We start from the raw sequence: 20764 nt of genomic DNA, 5'->3' as shown, positions 1-20764 counted from the left end.
GCACAATGGCCCTTGCATCAAATCTGACCTGTGACGTAGAAGTCTTTAAGCCTTCTAAGTGAGTCTTGATAAGTCCCTCCACACAATAGGATTTCCTATTATAAACATCTGTTTTCTCACATGAACCACGTTGAAAATGTTAAAAATAAGTTTCTCTTTCCGTATCAGTTTGTAAAAGGAATAATCAATCAAAAAGTAAGGCTGAAGGTCCAAATCTCCTTCCCCCACTGATGTAAATTTCCATCTTAACTTTCCCAGGGGATTTTAAAGTTCAATACTAGGGAAGGTAACTATTAAACCCCTAAAGGACACAATAAAGCTTTTCTTTTTTCAAATAGCAGATAACAGCTACTAAAGATATTAAATGCACTTTGAAAGAAAAGAAAAAGGCAAGATGCTATGCAACGTGCCAATATTCCTTCCAACTCTAAGATTGTACGTAATCAGGTCCCCAAACCAGTGCACTGTTGCTCTTTTCTTTAGAGATTCCTCTGGAATCAGGTGGAACACATGAACATTTAGAGCAGAAGAAGTTTGAGACAGCCATTTGGAAATACCAACACTGCTTCTCCTTGTTTTCCTGCCATCTGCGGGACTTCATGGTACAGAATCTTAGTCATCTAAGCTGTTTACTGGGAAAATAAGAAGCGGATCTGTATAGAGATTAGGAAGGGCAAAAAGGATTCATCCACATACCAACTCCAAGGGACAGTAACTACCTAGAGTGCTGTATTCAAAAGGATTCTGAGGCCATGGTGTCAGCTCAACAGGAAAGAGTCTATGAAGATTATAACGTCTACCAAGGCCATATGAAGGGGGAGTAGCAGCCCTTGTGCCAGATTCTTGCCTCTCCTTTATGCAGATGCACACATCTCCCTAGAGAAGTTTCTTGTTCCTGGGAGAATATATGGTTATTGTGAAAATGACCAGGCTGATCCCAGAATACCAGAAATAAGGGCTGCTAATGCAAACACCATGGCATCATTTAATGTCAGTATCCTACCCTGCTTTCACTAATTTGTTAAAATGTGCTTAAGTTATTAACTCAACTGAAAAAAACCCTTTCCCTCTTAATGACTGATAGTGCTATGCAACAGAAACTTCTGCAATGATGGAAATATTCTGTATCTATACTGTCCAATGTGGTAGCCACACACCACATGCGGCTATTGAGCAGTTGAAATACAGCTAGTGTGGCTGAGAAACTGAAATTTTAATTTTATCTCATTTTAATTCACTTAAATATCAATTTAAATAGCTACATATGACAAGTGGCTACCGTATTAGATAGCCAATATGTTTACAACAGAATATGACTAGAATATGTTTGCTTGTAATGTTGAAGTAAATCCCCAAAGGATGGGTACCAAGTCTATTTGGTTCACTGAGGTATGCTAAGTGCCTAGAACACTGCCTGAAACATAGCACGTGCTCAATAAATATTCATTGAATGAAAAAATGGATGATAAATGAACTGGATAAAAGATTTTTCCTCTTAGGCCAATCCCGAGGTATGTGTAGTTTTGCAGCTTTTGGCTTCTGTACAGCATAATGAGGGGGAGATGTGTAATATCACAATTAAGTACTCTCTCAGGCTCAAACCAGTAATACATTGACCTTAGTAGACTTACTTAGGTAAGTCTAAGGAGACTGTATTTTCCATAGAGCTTCAAGTGGATAGAGGGTCAGTAGAGGCATATTTAAATTCTGCATTGAGGATCCAAATACTCTGAAATATCCTCAGAAAAGTAAGAAAATTCATTTTAGAGTTTCCCTAACAGGTACTCCGATAGAACATTATTTTAGGTAAAACTTCTCCAGCATCACAGGAAGACAATAGGGATAATACTATATTATCAAATCCACCGATAGAACTATGTTTATGACCTCTTTTTGGAGATGCCAAATAAAACATTTAACGTTTTTCTTAAAGTGATAGGGAGTATCCCTACAAAAACACACTAGGTATATATAACTTTCAGCAACTTAAAAAATCACATATAATAGTCAGCAACACCAGCATTTATCTGCCCTCCAAAAGTATTGAGAAGTGGCAAAAATGGAAAAGTGTTACTAAAGAGACAGATCAAAGAAAACACTGTTGAATTCTGTTCCAGATGGGATGGTATTTTTTTTAATACTGATAATATAGTGTGAAGAACACTACCTTACCTTAGCAATAATGAATTCTAAACATTTTTGCTTTGTGAAACCGAGGCTATTAAGAAGAAAATATTCCAGAGTTGACTATGGTATTTAGCCTGTCTTGTGACACACGCCATCTAAATAACAATACAACAAACCATTATGCAGTGCTGTTTGAACCGTAAATAAAACATCTTCTGAGCACTTTCTCTTACCTCTCAATACTGTGGGGACATCTGACCTTGAACTGAGAGTCTCTTCTGAAAATGTTGCTCACATGTCTAAAGTTCTCCCTCTCACAATGTATTCTGCCATCCACCCTCAACCAAACCGTCTAAATTACATTCAGATTTTTGTGGTATCATAATAACTTCAATATGGGATATATTTCAACATTCTGGTCAGAGACTCCTTTCTTCCCCGCCTCACCCTCCTTCCAAGTTATTTCAGGTTTGCATATTTCATTTTCACATCTCAGCGGGATACCCATCACATAACATTTATTTGTGAGGTCTAAAGGCATAATGTGGAGGATTGTGAACCAGCATGTCAAAACCACATACTGCATGCGTACGTCTTAAAGAATGAAAAAGGATTCCTTTTTTTCTCAAGATATATAAGCTGTCTCAATAGTATAAGTCCAAAGTGAATACCACAACCTAATTAAAGATGAAGAGCATAGCAAGCAGTATTAAAATGTCTTTTTTGATTCATTCTTATCCAAGTTATGTTTTTATCAAATGTCCTGTCTCATTAATGACTTCGATAGACATAACAAATATACACACCTTCTAATCTCATCAAATTCAGAAGAGAGTTGAAGTAATTTTTTCTTACATGATTTGGGAGGTAAGACAGTAGAGAATACAGAGGCAGGGTAGAAAGGAGCTTTGAGAAGATGCTAAGTCCATTCACCTGCCTACAGGGATGAGCATACTTACATACTCCTGGCAAATGAAGCTGTTTTTAAAGATCTCTGGAGTCAGAAATACCACAGTCTCTCTTGGGACTCAATTCCTACATTTGAGAATGTTTATTTCTAGGAAATTCTTCCTTTGGGTCTAGGCATGCTTCAGGGCCAGCTTCAGAAGCATGCAAGCTGTGTAATTGCACAGGGCCCTGTGCTCAGTTTAATGCTTTGTTGTCATCATCTTGAAATTCTTAATAATTTAATCTTTGAATTTGTGTTTTGTAAGTGAAGTCTGATAAGACAATGAAGCACGTGTGAGAAGGGAAAATATGTGCAATATGCATGCCTCCTCCCTCCTTTCCCCCCATTCACATACAGCCCCATAGCTCAGAATTCCCGTGGCCCCAGGATGAGTGGGAGTTCACAGAGACTCAAAATAAGCAGGAGGAAGGCCTATTCTGTCTAGACTGATTAAGTGAAGGAACTGACAGCCCTGAGAGGCTTTTCATTTGAACCAGAACTTGTTTTGAATTAAGAAAGAAGGCAATAGATTCAAAGAAACAGGAATGACTAAGGAAACCCACTACACTCCTGTTACTTCCCTGTATTAACCAACCACTTACACTGAAAATGATAACACAGAAAGAAAGGGCAATGGAGTGACACAGAGCTCCTTTCCCTTCAGTCCTTCCTTACTTAGCAGGAAGCTGAAGGTAGAGAGTGTTGGTAGATGTGCACTGGTTAAGAAGTGAAATAAAGACAGTTAAGTTTTGTGCAGCAATTCTGCAGTTCCACAAGAACAAAAGGTATATGAGCTACAAAATACAAGTTGCATATATTGTATATGTATTGTATATATTGTATAATTGGGGCAATTCTTTAAATTTTTCTTTATTTAGAACTACATAAATAAATAGCAAACAAAAATACCACAATGAGAGAGAGACTACAGAAACTAAAAAGCTATGTGTTTAGTACTTGTTTTAACAGCACTTTAACATTTTTTCCTACTTTTTTGAACAAGGGATCTGCATTTTCATTTTGCACTCAACCTCGTAAATTATACAGCTGGCCCTGCCCTGCTTTCTCACGCTCCAGACTCGATCCACTGCATCTGTTCTGCCAAGTCACCTCTTGTTAGCTTCCACCCTTATCTCCATTCATTCACCCCAACAAATATCAACTGCGCTATGGTCAGGCATTGTGCCAGGCACTGAGAATATAAAAATGAGTAAGATATAATTCCTGCCCTCAAGTGTAGTCGAGGAGACAAATCACCATGAAAAGGTAGTAATATCTACCTTGCATGGCTTTAGTGAGGACTATAAATAATACACATAAAGTAGACAAACCACTACTAATGATGATTAGCACTCTATCCAATTACCTCATTTAATTCTTATTACAATTTATTGGACAGCTAACATAATTGTTTCCATTTTAGAGCTACAGAAGCAGAGATTTAGATCAGCTAAGAAACTTGACCAGAAGGACTTTGCTGGAACCAGCACCTCAAGCCACCCAGTCTTTTTGACTACTAAATCTGAGTTCGTAGTGATATAGATAGTTAATATTCTTATTAATACAATCTTATACAGATGGCCAAGAAGCACATGAAAAGCTGCTCAACATCACTAATTATTAGAGAAACGCAAACCAAAACTACAGTGAGGTATCACCTCACACCAGTTAGAATGGGCATCATCAGAAAATCTACAAACAACAAATGCTGGAGAGGGTGTGGAGAAAAGGGAACCCTCTTGCACTGTTGGTGGGAATGTAAATTGATACAGCCACCATGGAGAACAGTATGGAGGTTCTTTAAAAAACTAAAAATAGAATTACCATATGATCTAGCAATCCCACTACTGGGCATATACCCTGAGAAAACCATAATTCATAAAGACACATGCACCCCAATGTTCATTGCAGCACTATTTACAATAATCAGGTCATGGAAGCAACCTAAGTGTCCATCGACAGACGAATGGATAAAGAAGATGTGGTACATATATACAATGGAATATTACTCAGCCATAAAAAGGAATGAAATTGGGTCATTTGTAGAGATATGGATGGATCTAGAGACTGTCATACAGAGTGAAGTAAGTCAGAAAGAGAAAAACAAATATCGTATATTAATGCATATACGTGGAACCTAGAAAAATGGTACAGATAAACCGGTTTGCAGGGCAGAAACTGAGACACAGATGTAGAGAACAAATGTATGGACACCAAGGGGGAAGCGGTGGGGGGTGAAGGTGGTGGTGTGATGAATTGGGAGATTGGGATTGACATGTATACACTGATGTGTATAAAACTGATGACTAATAAGAACCTGCTGTATAAAAAAATAAATAAAATAAAATTTAAAAAATATATATATATAATCTTAACCATTCTATTCTTTATTTTCTATTATTACAGTGTACATTTCTAGCTTCTCAAAGGTCGATTTTAGCTGTAATTTTATCAATCTAAAAATAATGTGTACTCTAAAATTTTTCTCATTTATTTTTACTGTTTTGTTAAGGATATACAATATAGCTTGATTTTTTTTTTATTCTGACAACCCTTTGACCCAACTGTAGAAAATTAGATTCAACTGACAAAGCTTGTGATTTTCAAAATCATGTTCATGACTTTGTTGCTAATACAGGTTAAAAACATGTCTTTGGAAGCAGACAGACTCTGGTCCAAATTCTGGCTCTACCATCCACTAACTTCAGAAAGGTACTTAACTCTCAAAGCCTAAATTTTCCCATATGAAAAATAGGAATGAAAACAATACCTTAACTATATTATAGGTCCTTGTTTAAGATTAAATGAGATAATCTTTGTGAAACACTTAAAAGAAAACATGGTACCTAGTTAACACCCCAAAATTTCAGTTTTAGTACTATTATCTTTAGTACAATGTTTTCACATCCGCGTTTAAAAATGGATCTGAAATGACTTTTTTGTTGAAACGGTTTCCTCCAATACAAAAAAATAAGTTCAAGCGTCTCTGATTTCAAAGAAGTACATTATTTCTTTGTAAATAAAAGCATGCGTTAACAGCACCTGGTAGTCACATACCTCAATGATTCAAAGCATCTAAGATGTTTATTTATATCATCCTTCACCAAAAACTCCAAATGCATACCCCCATTTTTTCCCTTTTTATTCTAAACTGCCTATTCAAAGGATCAAGAGTAAAAGAGTTTATAAACTACATATAAAGAATTACATAAATGTAACAAAATATCCCTGTCATTCAGCGAGGCTACCTCAGTTCTCTCTAACCCTTGAAGTGACACTTAAATTTAAGAACGTTGAGCAAATTAAAATGGTTGAACTGTTTTCTCTCATGGAAAAGGAAAGGATTAGATAATCTGAAGGTTTACTGCCATCACCTTGGTGGTCAAATGACTGTTTCCCTGGCTTCTAAGTGATTGAAGAGTATATAAAAAATAGACTGGATACCACATAAAAATGGACTATATACCTATTTTTTAAATAGCTCTAGAAAAAAAAAGGCCTTTACTTGACATTTTTATTATGGTTTGAAGAAAAGGAAAACAGGATTTGGGTAAAAAAAAAAAACAAAACCAAGCTTTCATTTGATACCTTAGAAAACATGATAGCCATGTGATATCTTCCTAAAACCACAACCTTTTTCAATAACACTGGCTGTTACCACCGCAGGCCTGTGGGTCCTTACCAATTCTTGAGTGTCCTGCTGCAGTGGCAGAAATGCCGCTTCCAGGATAGCAATCTGGTCGGCGCTAAGCTTCTGCCACAGCCCAATCAGCAGAATCACCAAATGGGTGGCACTTTTCAGCCTGGTGAATGACTGGAACAGATTGTCTTGGTTTTCCTCTACTGCATCTGCTAGAGCGATTACCTGCAGAAATTACAAACTTCAGTTAGGGATAATTTCACAATTCTTGAGCCCTCAACAAATTACATTTGGCACACTCTTGTTTTTCTTTAAAACAACTTCATGAACTTTGTCTTCCACAAACACAAGCTATGTTGAGTAATAAAAGAGTTATCATTCATCTGTTCGCTTCCTTCTTTTAAAAAAATACCCAAAGTAATTCCAAATCCATATGGCCAAGAGATGAAAATATCCACGAAATCAGCTTAATGGGGACATTGTTCAGTGTCTGCTTCACCATTGATTCACCTTCTACAATATATGATAATATAAGTAACCTCTAATACAGTTATTATGATCATTATTACTAATCACAGAGATTGATCAATTTAAAAAATTCTTGATCAATTTAAAAAATTCTTATCAAAGTAACTGCATTTACCTTGGAATTTCAAATAATAACTTCATAATACCCTTTTCAGAAAATAACTGTCTTCCTCTGACTGTTACTTTTGACATGGTATTGGAATATCCAATATTTCTTTACTATATTTAAAAGGTAGATAATGTTCAAACATTTGACCAATCAAGCAATGTCATTTTTAACACAAATGTCAGGCACCAGCCCACAGGGACCTGAAAGAAAAAAATGTTCCGGGCGTGTTAGCTTTACAATGCCAAATCTACTTAGGATAAAATTGGTAGGAGTGAGTAGAATTGGCTTTTTTCTTTTTTCATCCTCTTGAATAATCCTGTGGAAAAAAGAACTAAAGTAACAATTGGATAGAACATTGAAGACAGCCCATTGGTGTTTTATTTTATTTTAATGTCTTGGTGAATTTTGTGCTCATTAAAAGTAATGAACTGATTGGCCCAGAGGCTCAAAGCACCTGACAGCCCCCAGAACTAGAATAGCAAAAGCCGGGGCAATGTAAGCTCCTTTCTACAAGTCCCCACCAGCTTGAGGGACTAGAGCTCAGATGAGTTTCAGAAGTCTAGTGCAGATGATCCATTTGGTGATATTTCACGGCTTACTGACACTGGCCCAAAGGGCCTATTAAAAAATCATCAGTCAAACAAGTATAGTCTGCAGCTGTGTGGTCTCCCAAATTCCATGTAGGAGAAGGGCTATAAGGGGACAGTCCTCAGAGTATCTGGGAGACACTGGAAAAGGTAGGTTAGAGAAAGACAAAGCCACAAAGCACCTGAAGGCCCTTGCCTGACAATCCCAGGCAAACCAGGATTCCTTGCCACTTGCAGGAGTTATGAAAGGCAATCACAATTCACATTCAGCTCTAGAGGGAGCCCTGGGCATTGGGACCAAGGTAAGCATTAACAATAAAGCACACTGCTTACTGAGTGCCTACTACTGTGCTACTTTTCATTTGCATTCAAAGGTACATGATACCCTGTAGCCCATGAGGATCTTATAATCTGTTGGACAGGAAACATACATACACAACCGATTAGTGGAAAGAAGCATTACTGTAATAACGTCCTTATTGTGCAGCACAGAAAGTAAGTGTGAAAGAAGCTAGCTAAGGGGCAGATTACTATGGGCCAGAGTTAATATCCCTGGGGCCTCTTTTACTCAAATGAGGCTTGGAACTCATCCCTTCCCCATTACTTCAAGAAGTCCCCTCGAAGAGATGGAGAAGTCACTTTCCTTAAACCAAAACACCTGGAATCATCTGCTTCCCCAACCCTCACCATGATTACAACTGACTCCTGTTAAAAATCTAAGTTTAATTTCATTTTCTTCCTGTGAATGTTATCAATTAAGCCTCACTGTGGGGGCCATAATATTATGACACAGATGCTTATTGTCAATAAGTCCAAAATTATACAAAAATCAAGGTGATAAACACCTCCTGAGTGCCAGGGATGTGCAAGAATTTGCAGGAAGCACTACAGGGAATTCAATGGCAACAGAGATAACCTCCATCTTCAAAGAGTTTATAATGAAAAAAGGAAAATAGGTCAAGGAGGCAAACACTGCCAATATAGGGAAGACCCTATAGACTATTAAGGAGGAGAATACCACTAACATTATGATCATTATGTTAATAATAAACCCTCCAATTAATTGAGCATGAACTGTATGCCAAGCAATCTGCTCTGTGCCATACAGGTATCAGTGCGTTCAATCCTCACGCCTCCACTGAGACTCAGTTGGCAAGATCTCTGTTTTATAGATGAGGCCTCTGAGGCTCAGCAGATGTACGGAATGTGCCCAATACTGTACATAGGGTGTGCCAACTGTGTCTGTGCTTAGAAGTGCTCCATGCTTGGCTTAAGGCCCTGTTGTCTCTGTCTTGAAAGTCTTAATAACTTTATTTTTGAATTTGTGCTTTGTAAGTGAAGTCTATAGGATAATGGACCATGCACACGATCAGAGGAGATATGCTCATTAACTCAGAGAGTTAAATGCTCTTACATTTGCATTTAAAACTGGCATTGCACAATATAAAGCTTAATCATAGAATTCATGCTAACAATTTAAAATTTTAATTTTTCCTTACTTGAAATAACATTAAATAGGAAATAAAAGCACCACCAGAAGGTGTGAAAGAGATACCACTGAAGAAAGGAAAGAACTTTATATTTTAACAGCTGTTTCAATAGCACTTTCTTCTACCTTATAACAAGGGTGCTGCATTTTCATTTTGCATTGGGAACTGCAAATTAAGTAGCCAGTTTGACCATCACCTAGTAAACGAGAAACCAGTATTCGACTTGGAGTCTCTCACTCTGAAGCCTGCATGAGACCTGAAGCACCTTATAGGTTCGGAGAAGGGCCTAACTACTAGTGAGTGTGGAGGGCCTTGGGAAGGAAAAGGTGGAAGAAGTCGCAGTGGCCACTGGACCAGGCTCAGCTATCTCCTACTAGCTCAGGAGAAAGGACTGATTATTCATTTTTCAGGAATTTTGTGAGCCAGTTGTTAAACATGGCCATTGCTAAAAATTAAATTATGTAAACTTAAAAAATAAGTTACATGAAAACAAAAGTAATAAATACTCAAAACGCATTACTTCCTAATTATTTTACTGTTATCTAGGCCCTTGAGGTTATTTATGCCTGTTGCATCTGTATGTTGGCAACACTCTGCAATGGTGAGCTACTGCCCATTTCTTCCCAACTCCACATTCACTGACCTCATGCTAGAAGCTTGAAATCAGCCATGGTGGAAGTATTTACAACATGCAAATCAACAAATGTTACAAAGTTAGGCTTCCCACCCACCCTGCTCCTCACAAACAGCCAGTTGGTAAATATTTACCAGCATGCCACTGAGAAGAGGTACCTGAAATTTGTCCTCAAGAACAGATATTGGGTAAGGGGGCTTTAAAAGTGAAGGAAACAACCTGAGCAAGTGCATTAGAGCACAAATGTAGAGGCTGCTTGTTCGGGAAGGAGCAAATATTCCAGTTTGGGAAGAGCATTTGATGAGACAAAAAAGGTCATCTGGGGTTTCCCTGGTGGCGCAGTGGTTGAGAGTCCGCCTGCCGATGCAGGGGACGCGGGTTCGTGCCCCGGTCCGGGAAGATCCCACATGCCGCGGAGCAGCTAGGCCCGTGAGCCATGGCCGCTGAGCCTGCGCGTCCAGAGCCTGTGCTCCGCAACGGGAGAGGCCACAACAGTGAGAGGCCTGCGTACTGGGGGGGAAAAAAAAAAAAAAGGTCATCTGGGCAACTGTTGTAGAGGAACCAAAATGTCAAGGTGAAGAGTGTGCAGGTACTGGAGAGCCACGGAGTATTATTCTGAGTATGGGCGTTATCTGATGGAGGCTGTGCTCTAAGTAGCCATCAGATCACAACAAACATTTAGAGCATTTGCTGGGACTTAGTGAGGCTTTTATGCACGTTCCTCACTATCAAGGGAAAATTCTTACTAAGTGTAACAGCATGTCAGTTCGTGGACCCACCCAACTTGCTAAACACAGCTGTGGTGGAAGAATGACTTCTCAGTGAGACAGCAGCCCAAGCCACAGGATCTTTCCTGAGCAAGACCCAGAATACATCAATCCTGGAGAAGCATCGTTTCTCTAAGTTTCAGTCTCGCTGGATATATTTCTGTGCCATTGTGGAAAGAGTCTGCTATCCCCAAATGGTCACAGAAATTGGAAAGAAATGGGATAAACAATTCCTTATGTAAATTACCCCCAAGGAAAATCTTCCTGACCTACTGGCCAGCGTGAAATACTAAACAGATCTCCATGTTCTCAATTTAGTTTTACACGTAATAGCCAAGTTTACTTTGTTCTCCACAAGAGCCAAATGAATTTAGCAGAATTAACATAGTAAAAAGGGATGGAAAAACTAGACTCATCAAGATTTAGATCTGTCTGACCAGGGCCTAGAGGATCTCGCAGCTCACCTGGAATGGAGAAATGAGGCCGACCAGCTGCTAGGGCTTACGTTTGAGGGACAGTGATTTTTCAGTGCTCATCACTGGCTGTACAAGATGTGTGTTCCCTGGCGTTCAACAGAACTACAGAAAGGGAGAGGTTTAGGAAAAAATAAATGCTAACGATTTCAAGCACAATGTGTTGATGGCCTTTGTTTTGCTTTTTCAAATTGAAGGATTCCAAATAAAATGGAGACCCCAAAGGACATCTCTATCCAACTGCCATATCAATTGATGCCAAAGTAATGAGGCAGAGGCCCAGGGAGCTGCTTGCAGGAAAACGCTCAACTCATAAAGTGAGTGTGAAATTAATCCCAAATACTTCCAGCTGCCAAGATAGGCTCTAAAATTGGTTACAGGAAAGCAGCAGCAGCAACAGCAAAGTAGACATGAATCATACTATGTGAACACAGACATGTCCAATTTCTTCACCTAAACTGACCATCGAATCTGGCTCCCAATCTCATATATGGCATACAGAACCCCACTACATTGCTGTTTAGCTGTCATTTACTGAGCCCTGACTGTGGACCAGGCACTGGGCTAGTGCTGTTATACTCAGGTTATCACTTGGTCCTCATGATACCCTCTGAGATGAAAATCGTTGATCACCTTGCTTCCACTTCCAGATGAGGAAACAGAAGCTTAGAGCTCTGATGAGCTTAATGCTCAAATGATGAGCATACTGCCTATGGTAATGAACTAGGGCAGGGAAGGGCAGGGATTTTAATCCTGTCTTCTGATTCCCCACTGGGTGCCCTTTCTTCTCACTGATACACAAACGTATACAGTTGGCTCCATAAAGTAATCCAGTGGATTTTTATCTTGATAATCAAACAAAAACACTGAGGAAAAACACTACTAATATACTGTAGCAATAACAGGTATATGTGCTTTAGTTAAGTTTTCCCATTGTTGGGGCTTTTAACACAGGTTGAAATTTCCAGGTTGGTTTCTGCCCAAAGTTACAGTATAAAGGAAATTAGTTCATAATTTGTAAAGGATGGGAAGTTAACATAGTAAGTTTTTTTCTCTTAACAAAGGGAATTTAATTATGTTCTATATAACTCAAAATTATGAAGACTAGAAAACAGCTATTTCCTAGGCCTGCTCCTTTAGTGAAGCTACTTTTTTAAAAGGAATGATTGATTTATTTTCTATAAATCATAGAATACAATGTTTTCCATGGTCTGAGCAAGTTGATGGTATATAACAATAATTGTTAACATTGTCTTAGGGCTTTCTAGGAGCCAGGTACTGTGCTAACGTCCTTACAGGGATTCTCTCATTTCACTCTCAAAACAATTCTATGAGGTAGATATTAGTACTGCCCCCATTTAAAAAATAAGGAAACAGAATTACAGAAAGGGTCAAGCAGTTAGTAAGTGACAGAGCCAGAATTCACACCCAAGCAATCTGACCCAAGAAACGTCACCAAGTAACACTGCCTGCATTAATTTTCTCTCTGCACATCAGTTTCATCATAGGCAATATGTGGAACAAATTCTATCAAAGGTTTCCCAATGGGAGGTTTCAGCTTTGCTGATGTTCCAATACCTCATACGAATTAAGATAGGTTTATTTTAACCAAAGGTCAGCATGGATGAACGAGTTAGGAAAATGGAGTTCCTATGATATGGATGAGTTTATATATCCCCCAGGACAGAATGCAATAGGCTGTGCTGGAACAGGCAATGGCCTGGGAGCCAAGAAGACAGAGATTCTAGTCCTGGCTTCCCTACTAAACAACTTTAGGTCAGTGTTCAATGTACTTCCCTTTTCAGGGCTCCAGTTTCATCACCTTTAAAATGTAGGGGTGGGAAATATGATCTCTAACAACCATCATAGCTGTGTCAGATGCAAAAACTTTTAAATTACTTTTGTATGATTTATTTTGAATTATCCATGCTCCTTCCCCCATCTATCCATCCACTTCTTCCCCTCTATTTGTACACATACTGAGTTTCTCATTTAATGCAGCTTTTATCTATACAATACCAGTAAGAATGTTTTTCTTTGACTAATTCATAGGATTATGAAAATTAAATTAGAGAAGTAAAAAGATGAACAATACCAAGTATTGGCAAGGATGTGGAGAAATGGGAACACTCATACCTTGCTAGTGGAAATATGGTATGGTCACTCTGGAAAACAATCTGGCAGTTCCTCAAAAAGTTAAACATTGAGTTAACATATAAGCCAGAAATTCCACTTCTAGGTTTATGCCCGAGAGAAATGAAAATATATATCCACTAAAAAACTTGTTCAAAAATGTTTACGGAAGCATTATTTATAATAGCCCGAAAGTAGAAACAACTCAAATGTTCATTAACTGATGAATGGATAAATTAAACATGGCATATCCGTATAATGGAATATTCTTCAGCCATAAAAGAAATGGAGTACTTACACATGCTACTACATGGATAAATCTTAAAAATATTACACTAAGTTAAAGAAGGTAGTCACAAAAAGTCTTTTTTGTGACTGCCTTGTATTATTCATGCTGTATTATTCCATTTATATGAAATGTCAAGAATGGGCAAATCTATAAACATAGTAAGCATGTGGTGATTACTTAGGGCTGGGGTGGGTGGTAGACAGGAGGAAATGGAAAGTGACTGCTAATGGGTGTGGAGTTTCTTTTAGGGAGGATGAAAATGTTCTGAATAGATTGTGGTGATGGTTGCATAACCCTGTGAATATGCTAAAAATCATTAAGTTGTCCACTTTAAACAGGCGAATTGTATGCATGTAAATTATATCTCAATAAAGCTGTTAAAAATACTAAGAGGGGCTTCCCTGGTGGCGCAGTGGTTGAGAGTCCGCCTGCCGATGCAGGGGACACGGGCTCGTGCCTCGGTCCGGGAGGATCCCACATGCCGCGGAGCGGCTGGGCCCATGGGCCATGGCTGCTGAGCCTGCGCGTCCGGAGCCTGTGCTCCGCAACGGGAGAGGCCACAACAGTGAGAGGCCCGCGTACCACAAAAAAAAAAAAAAAAAAAAAAAAAAAAGAGAAGTTAAAAGTACTGTGAAAGCATAATTCATAAAAGGTAGATAAATTAACACAAATAAAGGCACTTTTATTTAAGAAACAATTTTGATATATTAATGGCTATATCAAATTGCAACTGGGGCTTAATGACATTCTAGATGATGGAATGATCATGTGACTTTGGAGTCTATTAGATCTAAATGTGAAGGCTGGTAATGCTTACTTACTAGCTGTACAACCTCTGGCTAGTTACTTTATCTCTCTCAGACTCAGTTTTCTCACCTGTAAAACAACACTCCTGGTTACTGTTTCTTAATATTTCCTATAGTTGAAGGCTTATTTCAGTTTAGTAACACCTGGTAAATTCTACTCTTTCTGTTAGACTCACAATGACACTGAAAAAGGAAGACCTTTCTCCTGGTACTTGAGACACACTACCAACTACCGCCTCCTAAGGCGATGCAGAAGAGCTGATAACTCTGCAGTGTTCCCTGGCCCTCTCTGTGTGGTCACTCAATGGGACAGTGCTCATTCTGTAGCCAAGTTTAATCCAATTTCAAAGTAAAATGTCATGAGACCCTGTTTCAATATATTACTACAAGCTATGTAAGTTACATGTACTGGATTCCCTTTTTGACTTCTTTAGCAATTCTATTAAAACACACACGCACAGACACACAACTCTGCCTGATATGACTTGTGCTCTAGAAATCCTCTGAGGCTTGTTAATCAGGGAGCTAGACATTGTTTGATTTTCCTTTGTACCTCACTGAAAATGCTAGAAAATTTGGTGATGTGAATGTTTATGAAGTTATACCCAACATGCCCTCAATTTTCCAGTACTCAGTACACAGTGGGTGTCCCATAATGCTGGTTGAATTGATGAACCTCAAAGTCAGTCTGCCTAAAAATCCAGCACAACTAGGAGCCATACTAAACTACTTCTTAAATCCTGGACACAGTCAGGTACTGTCAGGCTCCCAATTTGAATGGAACTCAAGTGATGTCACATGGAAACAACAGACCTACCTCAATATATCTGTCATGTACTTTTTAAAAAAATCTCTCCAATTCACCTTTAGCCACAGCTGTCTAACGCCAAGCTACAGACAGCTCTAATGACTGCTGAAATTAATTTATTCTTCACATGGCTGCCCTTTGGTTAGAAAGACACTTTAAATCTGGGGGAGACTTGGAAGCAGGCAAGAAATAGGACATGCTTCCTACTCAACCATGTTATTTGTCATGGCATTTGCTGCGGACTCCAACATGGCAAAGGCCTTGCAATAAGGAAGAAGAAAAAGTTTACCAGGTCTAAACTTTTACTTTGGCTGAAAAGATCCAATTTGTATCCAAGAGAATTATTCTTTTACCAAAAAACAGTGAAATAAGGTTCAAAATGAAAAGAGAAAGGGCATAGAGATGATTTAAATGCCAGATGAGCATATAAGAAGTGTTTCATTATCTATGTGCTGAACCTTTAGCTAGATAAAAGAGAACTTTGGGTTTTTACTTCAGAGGCATAGCAAGAATCTAATTCTTAGCCACTTGCTACTATGTTATTTTGTATAAATAGGATAGGGGACTGGATTACATTCTATTGTACCTCACATGAAGTAAAAAACCTAAGATACCCCTATAACATGCATTTAGCTGAAACTTCTAAACCAAACCCGGGATTAGCATACATTTTTAACCATGCTACCATTTGGGGTAGCTATTAAAACAATTGAGAAAGTGTACCCATTCAGTAAAAAACTTCAGTTGCACAGTTATTTATCTTCATAAAAAGAGACCTGCTAATTGCCTAAATCACCTGATGCTTTGCAACAGCAAGGTATGATCTTTGTGACTCTTTGAAGCCCTGATGGTTTTTCTGGTCTAGGATTATAATTTTCCTTGACACCCATCTACACTTGCCAAACGCCTTGAGAATTCATATAAAACTGGTTTTAGAAAAACAAATTACTCCTGAGAAATTTCTTTATACTATATACTGTAGAACACTTTTTTTTTCTTTTTTAATGTTCTGCCCAGAAGAATATAAAAGGTAGGCAGTGCTGGAATATAGACTTTGGCTGGGACTTTTAAAATATATACCATTGATACATAAAAACGTTAAATGAAAAAGACAATAGATCATTTATAAGTGACAGAGAGACAAATTTTGCTATTTCTGCAAAGTTTATTCACCAAATAGACATGTAACTTAACCAGCTGAAGGGAAACTAACTCCAGTGCTTGGCTAATATAGTGCCAAAAATACAACTGGTCTCAAACCTGATTACTGTTCTTACCACTGCCCCCTAACACCAGGTGACCAAATTTTTACCGCTTTCCATAAAATTATCTACTTACAGCCAAGTGAAACCCCGATTTGAAAAATAATAATTAATGGACTCAAGTTGTAAACAGAAGAATGAATGCTCTCCGGACCACCGCTGCTCATTGAACAGATCGCTATTAAAGCTGGAACCTATGGCTGGCAATGTCAAAGCTCATTTTACAAACCCTGGAGAATGCCACAGTTATCACTGTCCAAAAACAACAACCATGAGGTCTGATCTGAATAGTTTCTAACTTTAGAATGTTTCAGGCCACATTCTTATATGCAGACATGTCAGCAATTATGTAGCCACCCACACAGCCTTGAGTGCCATCTCCAATGAGGGGAAATGATGAATAGATGGGCAGTTGGCAGGTGTTCTAAGAGCATTCCTTAGCAAATGCTGACACATTATTAAGTGTGATCAATTAAGGCATGCTGATGATCCACCCAAAGGCAAAAAGAGAGGCTGGAGACCCCAACAGTGCCAGTGATGCTCCTGATCATTTCCTTGGTTCCAGAATTTGAGAGGTGAGCATGACATGTTCACAAAAAAAAGTGAAACTGTTGAGTTTTTTCTTTCTATAAATCTTCCTTTAAAACATCTGCTTTTTCAAAGAGTCTGTTTCTCTTGAACACCTGTGAATTTTAATCATTTCTGCTTTTTTTAGATAAAATAACATAGTTATACCACTACTATCTGGTAGTACTCTGGCAAGACATACAGAGGACTATATGGCTCAGACAACATGGAAATAATACAAAAGGCAATAAATGGAGCTTCCTGGTTTCATAAGAAGTGAAACTAAAACTATGGGCATCTCTACAATCATAGGCTGTAGGGACATTATAATTGCAAGTGGCTTTGTTGACGACATGTTGTGCCAGATTTCTACAGTTCTATAAACTCCTCCAGGTCAGAGACTATTTTATTGTTTGCTGCACCCTTCCCATAGTCTCTGGCTCACAGCATGTTTGCTGTACTGAAGTAAATTAAAAAGCCTAATAACTCAGTAGCAGAGTGTCCATTAAGATGCCAATTTACAGGAGCACTACTTGGGCAATGGAAGTCCATCCCTACATTCCAGGTGAACAAGACCAGAATCTACCATTTTTTTAAAGTTTTTATAGGCTATGTTATTTATTGGGTCTACCATAGATAGTAAATAACTAGGTTCTAAATTCATGCCTTCCACATGTAGTATTAAAATGAATTACTAAATTCATTCAAGTCTTTGCTGCTAAGTTTATGTGTTAAGTGTTATAAAGTCTGTAATTTAACTTTAAAATACATCATCATAGACAAGGTCATATGATGAAAGCATGTGAATCAGCTTAAGCTACACTCTAGAGCAGAGTTTCACAACCTCCTCATTAATGACATTTGGGGCCAGATGATTCTTTGATATGGGGAGCTGTCCTGGGCACTGTTGGAAGTTTAGCAGCATCCCTGGACTCTACACACTAGAGGGTGTCAATAGCACCCTCCCCCTAGTTGTAACAACCAAAATGTCTCCAGACATTGCCAAATGTCTCCTTGGGGGCAAAATCATACTAGTTGAGAATCGCTGCTCTAGAGTCTGCATTTGTGCTCAAAACAGCCATTCCAATCAGAAGCAAAGCTCACAAGCCAGAGGGGTCTACCACAAACACTTAAGCTACTGGTGTCTCTAGTAACACTGGAGACTTTCTAATTACCATAAATGAATGTCAGAAATGAGTTTTGATTGGTGCAGAGGTTTGATAATTAACATTATGGGTGCTAGAAATAGATTCATTGACAAAATTAATGGTATTTAAGATAAGTAAATTAGCTGAATATTTTTACACTCATACTCTTCTTTGCCTGAACAGAATATAAGAATCCAGGAAGACCCTGAAGGGATATGGTCCAAGTCTTGAGCCTAAGTGATCCTTTGTCTTGTCTCTGGAGCAGAAAATTTCTAGCTATCTGATGCTCATTATGAGGATAAATGGATCTTGCTTTGGATTACTGTCCTATCTGCCTCAAGTGAACCTTTCCTGGAAGGTGATGTTCTAGTATCTGAAAGACATAGAGATGAGCCTTCCCCAAGCCTAGAGTATGAATGGTTCCATGCTTATGTGTTTATTTAATAAATGTCTTCATATGTAGCAAAATTTTACGTGAGACTTACTTTCACTATAACGAGGAAGAAAGGTTGTGGGGAAATAGCTCATTCTTATTCATCTCAAGTATTTTGATGGCTATCATTACTTACTGAAAAGAATTTAAGAGTTATGCATGACCAAATTGGCAAAGGTAATGTACAATGTCAAGTCTGTGCTAAGTGATGAGGATATATGTGACTTAACAGCTGCCTGAGAAGAACAGTCTAGCAATAAAAACAAATATATTAATAAAAACAACAGCTGCTGCTTACTGTGTATTCACTATGTGCCAGGCACAATCCTGAGAACTCCATGTATATTACTCCTAAACCTTTCAACAACTCCTCTGGGTAATTATTATCTTTGACTGATGAAGGAAACACGGTTCAGAGAAGTTAAACAACTTGTTCAAAATCACACAGCAGTTCCTATATTCAAACCAGGACTAAAACCTCCAAAGCCCAACTATTTCCCAGCATACCACACTGTGCCCATACACACACACACACACACACACACACCTATGTTATGTAAGTGGTATACAAATGATTATTGGGTTAATATGAGAAAAATCTATAAAAGACCCCTCCCCACCAAGGAGGGTGACTTTCTGGGGATGAAGGACCCACAGATTCCTTTGCCCTTCTTTTAAACAAATCCACATTTGAACGTTTGAATGACTTTGGCTCAGAAAAGCATTCATGAGTCCTGAACATCACTCCTTACTGTATTGCATCTACATCTCTGTTACCTGCCTGGCCCTGTAGTCATTTGAGTTTGCAATCCCTGCAATAATCACAAACTTTTCAAACATAAAACAACTACAACAGGTATGACAAAGTAGAAATCAGCTGCACCACAAATGAATAAACCTGAATCTGGGCTCTCGTCCTGTCCCACCCCTCACTGTGGTTTGACCCTAAGAGAGGCCTGTAATCTCTTTAAGCTTCAGTTTTCTCCTCTGTGAAAGAGAGGCATTTGCTGTAAAGATCAAATAAGATACAACATAAATGTGTTTGTCACGACACCTAGCACACAGTAGGTACTCAATAGAGCTTAGAAGTATTAATATTATTATTATTCGTTGTTCCCTGGCTAAACATCTGATCAACATATTTTTTATTAAAACAAAACAAAAAAAGGTCCCTCTAAGTCCAACACATATTTTTTCTCCCTTCTAAGTAGCTGAAATAGACTATACATGGAAGACAGTATCTGATGAGACAGGTATGGGTTACAAGCTAGTTTTAAAAATAACTCACTTTCTAGTTTACTTAGCTGAACCAAGGTGTCAGAGGTTAAATCAGAATCCTCCAATAGAGTCCATTTACCAGAAATCGGAATCCATTTTCAGAGAATAACAAGCGAAAAAGATTATCATCACACCAGTAACTGATTCACACAGACACTTTTTGTTTAAATTCTTGGAATTAATATCCAAAAATGTGATAACAAGCTGAATTTGGGTAAAATAACAGATATCACACCAAATCATCCAGAGAAGAAACTTTTAATCTGGGGATAGAATGCCATCTTGGCACTTTTGGGGCATGCATGAGTGATGGGAAAGATTACAGTTTGGCTTGGGAACCCTCCGGAAATAGTTCTTTGTTTCAGTTCTCTAGTGTTTTATCCTGCAGCCATCATTTTAAGTCTCCTAAGAACACCTTAGAAAAGTAGAGTTTAGCAATCTTTAAAAATATATGATTTGATGATTAAAAAACAATTTTATGAAAGATTATACACATTACTGGGGAACTGCTCACCACAAAACTTCCAGGGTGTCAGAAATCCATTCTGGCAGGAATCTGAGAATGAGAGGCTGACCAGTCACATCTTAGTTTACCGATATGTAGGATAGTTAGATTGTTTCTCTGGTTTTATAACAACTTTTGCTTGAACAGACATAGGAGCAATAGAAAGGTTTTGGTTATCAACACTACTTTGATAAGGTATTAAATATCCAAGTTTTCCTTCCACTTACTGAA

At 38.3% G+C, this 20764-nt stretch overlaps 1 protein-coding gene across 8 annotated transcripts in view; it reads right to left on the bottom strand.

Annotated features, from left to right (window-relative positions):
* BBS9 (Bardet-Biedl syndrome 9) overlaps nucleotides 1–20764 on the bottom strand; it is a 481831-nt gene that overhangs the window by 96095 nt on the left and 364972 nt on the right. For all 8 annotated transcript variants that reach the window (XM_081244834.1, XM_081244836.1, XM_081244841.1 and 5 more), the window contains one exon: nucleotides 6759–6941. In XM_081244834.1, coding sequence (XP_081100960.1) covers nucleotides 6759–6941 — 183 coding nt within the window. The remainder of the gene's footprint in view (nucleotides 1–6758; nucleotides 6942–20764) is intronic.

This window comes from Mesoplodon bidens (genome assembly GCF_964165515.1).
Source record: "Mesoplodon bidens genome assembly, chromosome: 9".
Classification (NCBI taxonomy): domain Eukaryota; kingdom Metazoa; phylum Chordata; class Mammalia; order Artiodactyla; family Ziphiidae; genus Mesoplodon; species Mesoplodon bidens.
This window is presented reverse-complemented; position numbering and strand designations above follow the sequence as displayed.